The 6,807-nt window shown below is 41.4% G+C and overlaps 1 protein-coding gene across 1 annotated transcript in view; it reads right to left on the bottom strand.

Annotated features, from left to right (window-relative positions):
* Positions 1 to 5,264, bottom strand: part of LOC102192682 (ras-responsive element-binding protein 1-like) — a 9,903-nt gene extending 4,639 nt beyond the window's left edge. Inside the window, exons 1-3 of the mRNA XM_005753808.1 lie at positions 5,116 to 5,264; positions 1,260 to 1,682; positions 914 to 1,161 (exon numbers count right to left, since the gene is read on the bottom strand). Coding sequence (XP_005753865.1) covers positions 914 to 1,161; positions 1,260 to 1,682; positions 5,116 to 5,173 — 729 coding nt within the window. The 5' untranslated portion in view covers positions 5,174 to 5,264. The remainder of the gene's footprint in view (positions 1 to 913; positions 1,162 to 1,259; positions 1,683 to 5,115) is intronic.
* Positions 5,265 to 6,807: the final 1,543 nt, after the last annotated feature.

Genomic DNA, 6,807 nt, shown 5'->3' with positions numbered 1-6,807 from the left:
AAGGCCATGATGATCCACTTGGTAAAATAAATCCGCTTGGCATCTTTCTTGGCCTTAAGACAACAATTCTGATGGCTATAGATCCAAACGGTACACAAAAAAAAAAAGAAAAAAAAACCTGAAAAGGATAAGCGGAAGCGAATGGATGGATGGATGAATTGGAGTCTTGTTCAAGAGTGATGGGAGAAGTGAATGGTAGATCAACAGACGGACTAGTGCTGTGAGTGCAGTGATGCAGACGCTGTACTGTTCCATCAGTACTCACTCATCGCCAGTTGAGTGTAAAAGCAAAGCTGTCAACTTACCGATGGATCTACGTCCCTACCCTCACCTACAGTCATGAGCTGTAGGCCTCCGAGCTATGCCCGGAAGAACAAGATTGCAGATACAAGTGGCAGAAATGGGCTTCCTCCAAAGGGTGGCTTGCTTCTCCCTTAGAGATAAGATGAGGAGTTTGGCCATCCGGGAGGAGCTCAGAGTAGAGCCGCAGCTCCAACGAGCCAGTTGAGGTGGTTCAGGCATCTGACAGGGATGCTTCCTGGGCTCCTCCTGGGTGAGGTGCTCTGGGCATATCCCACAGGAGGAGGCCTCGGGACAGACCCAGGGCACACTGGAGGGATTATATCTCGTGGCTGGCCTAGAAACGCCTTGGTGTTCCCCTGGACAAGCTAGAGGAGGTGGCTGGGAAGAGAGAGGTCTGGGCTTCTCTGCTTAGACTGCTGCCTCATTGATCCGGCCCCGGATGAGCGGAAGAAGATGAATGGATGTAGAAAAAGATGCATTCATGCTGCTTATTGCAGTTTGACCTTTAATTCCTGTGCTTCTAAAACTAAATGTAACTTTGAGCTCTGGTTAGGATCCTACATTACTCATATTCATTGTTATTAAGCCCATCACAGTTTTACATACCTACTCTTTGCAACTTTATCACAGGTTTCCAGATGGTCTTTAGCAGTCTGAGTCGCTCTTCCCCAGTCCAGACGATAATGCCTTCAGCCTCCTGCTTCAGTCCAAGCTGCTCTCCCTCCTGACTGCTGCAGAGCTCCTCCTGTTCCTCTTTAATCTGTGGAGGCTCTGGGTCCTCCTGGTCCAGACTGGAGTTCTTCTCTTGCTTAAAGACCTGCTGCTCATCCAGACCCTCCTCTTCCTCATGTTGGAGGTCTTGAGGAACAAAGAACCACAAAAGGGTTATTAATCTTATAATATAAAAACACACAAAAACTGTTTACCATGGGTCCTACAAGGATAGAGTTTCTCACCTGTGTGAACTCTCTGGTGTTTAGTAAAGTTATATTTTTCGTGAAAAGTTTTTCCACAGACGTCACATTGAAAAGACTTTCCCCTTGTGCCAGTTTGACTCTGACTCATTGACACAGCAGTGTTGTCTACTCTCTTATTGCAACTTCTCTTTCTGTAACGTCTCCTGTTCTTCAGCTCTACATTTCTACTTGATCCTGAGTCCACATGTTGGCTTTCTTCACTTTCCTCATAAGCAGGCGTCACCATGAAGGTATCAGTCTCCTGCTTCAGTCCAAGCTGCTCTCCCTCCTGACTGCTGCAGAGCTCCTCCTGTTCCTCTTTAATCTGTGGAGGCTCTGGGTCCTCCTGGTCCACACTGGAGTTCATCTCCTGCTGCTCATCCAGACCATCCTCCTCCTCACGGTCATTTTGTTGTGGGAGGTCTTGAGGGACAAATAAAAAGAAGGAAATGATCATTACTGTGATTACACAAAGCTATTTTTACAAAAGCATGTGTTAAAACCTGAAAATAGTTTTAGGTATTGGAGAGACGGCAACCACAGACTGCAATATGAGTGGTGTGCAGTGAGGTGTTGATCGTGTCAAATAAGGTGCTCCCTGGTGGCACACTCAGGTGCCATGAGATACTGCAGTAGTTTGGGGTATAATTTAAATGTATCAATGATGCAGAAATTTTCAGGTATTGATGAGGCAGAAAATACATGATTTTTTTTCCATATTTGAAAAAAATCAAGTTCAAAGTTTCAGATCTTAAATGTGCAATTCTCAAAAACAAGCAGCAACAACAAACCTGATCAGACACTTAAACATGGAAAAATAAAAAAATGCTAACAAAAGAAAAGTAGCTAAAGCTAAAGTTTCCAGAACTCAGAGCCAACCATAAGCTAGCAGCCTCAGTGTAAGCAAAGCCTCAAAACAGTTAGGAGTGAAATTATAGAAACAAGGGGAAAAGAGAAAAGGCTGGATGTTGGATTTATACTGGTAATGACACCAGCATGTACCTGACATTTGTTTGTTCTGTAAATGTGCTACACCTACTTTTGTTTGCTAAGGAAGAATATGTCAGGTAAAGGTGGGTATACAGAAACTCATTTTCAGTTCATTATTTTCCAAAATTACAATTGTGGACTTTAATAATTTTGTGATGAAAACATGTTTTGTATTGAAGAAAAGTTTACTTTTGTTTGTAAATGCTGTCAATCAAAGCTCTTAGAAAGAAATTCAAACTTAGCAAAAATCTGAAAACTTGGAAATCAGAATGGGCCACAAGTTATAGACTATGTAGGCTGTAGAAACACAGACACACAGAAGACATTACAAAATTTAACCAAACCTATTATTAGACAACACTACAGTAATGAAAGCAGTATTATTGTGATTATGTACATGTCACACAGCGGAAATTTGTGTTTTTATGTTTTATCAATCTGTGTATTGGTACATAGTGTTGATTTTATTTGCATGATTTTATTGTGATATTTATATTGCATGTTTGTTTATTGATATTCCTATTGCATGATTTTATCCCCATATTTATAGTGTGTGTTTAGTGTTGATTGAACAATATGCTTTTTTTATTCCACTGTGGATTAAGCGGACAATTGTAGGCACCTGTGAGGTGGGGGCGTTCCCCGAGGTGGTCTATCAGCCGCCAAACTGACTTAAGGGAGATAGTGAGCGCAAAGACTGAAAGAGAGACACACGAGTGAAGAGCTGGAAACAAAACGTGTGCAAGCCAGCATATGAACAGAAGGACCTCCGGCCTGACTGTGGGGCGCCACGAGACATTCAGCGATCGGCCAGCATAACCCGGCGATCCAGTCCCGACGGACAGAATAGCGACCGTGGGAGGCGACGCGTGAAATCCACAGTAGGGCAGGGGTACGCCTCTGCCTGCATCTGGCGGAGCTACGAGGGAGGCCGTGCGCGGGTGGGGAGAGTGGCTGGACTGCACGATCGCGCACCGTCAGGTGGAGATAGCCTCCTCCCTGGTTTTCTGCTGGCGAGATTCCCCATCCCGGAAGAGGAGTTCCTCTCCTGTCTGTTGCAGCTCAGGAGAATTTGCCCGCGTGTTGCTGGACTGTGAGAATTAGGACCCTGGGGGGAGTTTTTAGCATAGGGAAAAACATTCATTCAGCTTTGTGTTTTTAGTGTTTAAATCATTCCGGCCGGCCGGGTTTTTAGCGGGTTGCAAACACTATTTTTATTGTATACGGGGATTTTAGCTTGTATTTGTGACTCTGGCTGTGTGTTTTTTATGGAAAATAAATGGTGTGTTTGAAGCCAGCTAAGTTCTGTGCCCTGAGCGCTGACCCACCCACTCCCCTTTTTCTGCTTGTATGTATACAGACGTGGTGGTGAAGATTTAGGTCCACCAGTCTTAGCGGCTACATACACAGCCTTGTATCTTTGCAGCTTTTAATTTTTTTGCATTTTGCATTTTTTTTTTGTTTTTGTCATTTATCTTTTAGCTGAACCACTTCATTCAAGACTTAAAACTCCTAAGGATTTTTCTGAAATGTCAGTGAAGAAAATGAATGGAAAATTATTTTCTTCACTTAAAGTGAGTCCTTAAAAAGACTCACTGCCATTGTTGCTTTTGTCAGCTTATGTTAAGAAAGCCTTTCTATTGAAACTATCATTTGCATTATTAAACAAATATACGAGTTGTGTTGGGGCTCACTTGAATGGCACTCAGGTATTTTTTTGTTTTTCTTAAACAGATTGTACTTATATAGTGCTTTTCTAGAACAGGTCTCATTCACTCATGCACATTAATTTCTAAACCCAAACACTTCCTGAAATTCACACATTCACAATACAATGGATGCATCAGGGACAGCCCAGGATTCAGCACCGTATCCTTGGATACCACATGCAGACTAGGGGAGCCGGGAATTAAACCACAAACCTTCCAGCTATGAGACAACAAGCTCTACAAGTGAAACCACAGTGGAAACAGAATATTCACTGCTTACTGCATTTCAGCTTATGTTACATGTGCACAACAACAAAACAAGTAAGAGTTACCTGTCTTCTTCAAATGGCCTATTAGTAACAAGGTAGCTGCTTCAACAACCCCCAAGACAGCAAAATATCATGTGTTTCATATGCTTTCTGATATGGCACAGTGTAATTCCTGACCATCTTTAATTGTGTCAAAGCAAACAGTGCAGTAGAGCTCTTTCTCTATCTCAGCATGTAGTCATCACCTCTCACCTTTACCCAGCTTCAGCAGCTCTTTCCCAGTTCTATGGTACTGATCATCAGTTTATCCCTCTGTAGTACTTACTCCTTACTATTCCTGCACTTCCTGATTCACTAGCTGTGCCCCATCTGTTCTTCCTCTGTCATTCTCTGCATTCATCAGCTCCTCATTCTTTTAATATTCTCATCACACTCTTTACTTATTTGTATTTCCATCTCTATCCTGACCCACCCTATCTTGTTGCACACCCCTTCCAGCTCGATCACTCTGTTTAACCAGTCAATAAAACTCATTTTCTCTGCTAGCTTTTGCTGCAGATGTAAAGATATTAATTACAGCATTATTTGTAATGTGGACAGCTTGTGTTCTGATGCTTTGGAAAGTCTGTCACTGTGTGTGTTCACTTTGAGGCTCCCATGGAGAATAAATGTAATAAACGTGTAAATGTGTAAGAGTGTGTGTGCTCTTCCTCAACTATCACCGTTGGCTCCTCTGAATTCATCACCAAAGTGACAGCTTCCTGCTCTCAGCTAACATCAGCTTAGAGAAATCCTGGAGATGCTGATAATCTTTCAGATTTATCACCAATCAATCAAACATCAAAGAATCTGAGCTTAAAGAGAACAGAGTTAAAAGCATGTCCATACCTATGATGTGTGAGTTTCTGTCGGGTTTCCGGTTGCTCTCCTCCTCATACTGGACCATCCTCTTCTTGATGCTCTGATCGGTACCTGCGTGATTTGTCTGTCCGTTGGTCCTGATTCATCACACATCAGCCATGTTTCTGGAGCCAACACTTCGCTCCTCCCCATAGTCCCCTGCTCTGCTGTGATTCGCTGTCGTGTGGTCACGTGACTCAGCAAACGCACGCAGATTCGTTGAGTCGAAGAGTTGTGTCATCTCCGGTTACACGACTGCACCTGCGTTTATTTATTTATTTTTCATGGATCCTCTTCTTTCTACAAATGAAGCCAAGTATTTTTCTCCTCCCGGTGTCAGTGGGATAACCGTACATGTACACTTATTCTAAATTTGTCTCACATTCCTACATGTATTCTAGATTATTTTATACAGTCGAATGATGTACACTTACTGATGTCTGAATGACAGTAAAGTGGCTATTCTATTCTATTCTATTCTATTCTATTCTATATAAATCTACATCGATCACGTGTTTATATGTGATTATACATATAAACACAATTTTATACTCCAATGTGGTAAACTTGGAGTATAAATTTGTCACTTGAATTTGCGGTATGGTGAGGAATATTTTAAAATGAAGATAATTCATTTTGAAATATAACAATAAATGTTAAGGTCTGACTGATATAATGTGGCTGAATGATGAGTAGTCCCAAAGAGCTACTGTCTGTATATTTGTATGGTGCAAGACCACATTCTGCAGAGAGAGATAACAGGCTATCAATGACAGAGTTCAAACAGCAAAAGAGGACAAATTACAGCAGACAACAGGCTTATATGATTTTTTTTCTGCGTTATCAGTTGGATGGAGAAGCTGGTTGATGCTGGGTAATCTTACTAATTTTACTTTCAAACTGATATCTTCATATTTCTCCTTCAGTGCAAATAAAGGAGTGTTAGAGTGTGTGCTGTTTTTTTTCGTTCTTGAAGTTCGACAATCCTTTCTAAAGAGCATTTCCAGCTGTTTGTCTCCGCACGTTCTGACTGTATGTGTCCACCAGGTGTCTCCCTTGGCTCGTTTAATCAATGAGCTTCATTTGTCTTCACATATGAAGTCAAATGAAGCTCACTGAGCTCAACATGAATTTCTAACAGAAACAACAGAAACAAAAGTGAGTGCAAAGGCAACCAAAATATTTGGAGCATGCTGTGAGGAGTGAGTGGTCAAAATTCAGGAATTCCTTTTTACCAGCTTTACTGTGCTGATGTTAAAACATGTTGTTAGGTTTTAATAAGACTCACGTGGCTCTAGATTTGAACTTGGACTGGTTGTATTGTGTCTGGTCAGTTTAAGTCTCTTAGTGAGTCATTTAAAAATGTCCTCATGTAAATCTTAAATGGTCTACATGGAGGTAGTGGAGGGCACATACTAGTGACATAGATGACTGTTTACAGCCATTCAAACATGTTATGATCATAAACTGATTTTTTTCTTCTTCAAAAAAAGCTTTACAGGACCAATAAACACCTGGAACATCAGTTTCCTGGTGAACTTTCAACCCAGAAGTAGCAACATTAACAAGCTAAAATGCATTTTACTCATTCATTTTTAGTTTGCTGTGTAAAAAACAAAACAAAGCTAAATTATAAACTGTGTATTGAAAATGGCTTGCTTGGCTTCTTAACGATATTGA

The sequence above is a fragment of the Pundamilia nyererei genome, unplaced genomic scaffold, assembly GCF_000239375.1.
Source record: "Pundamilia nyererei isolate P.nyererei 1_Seehausen unplaced genomic scaffold, PunNye1.0 scaffold00467, whole genome shotgun sequence".
Classification (NCBI taxonomy): Eukaryota; Metazoa; Chordata; class Actinopteri; order Cichliformes; family Cichlidae; genus Pundamilia; species Pundamilia nyererei.
This window is presented reverse-complemented; position numbering and strand designations above follow the sequence as displayed.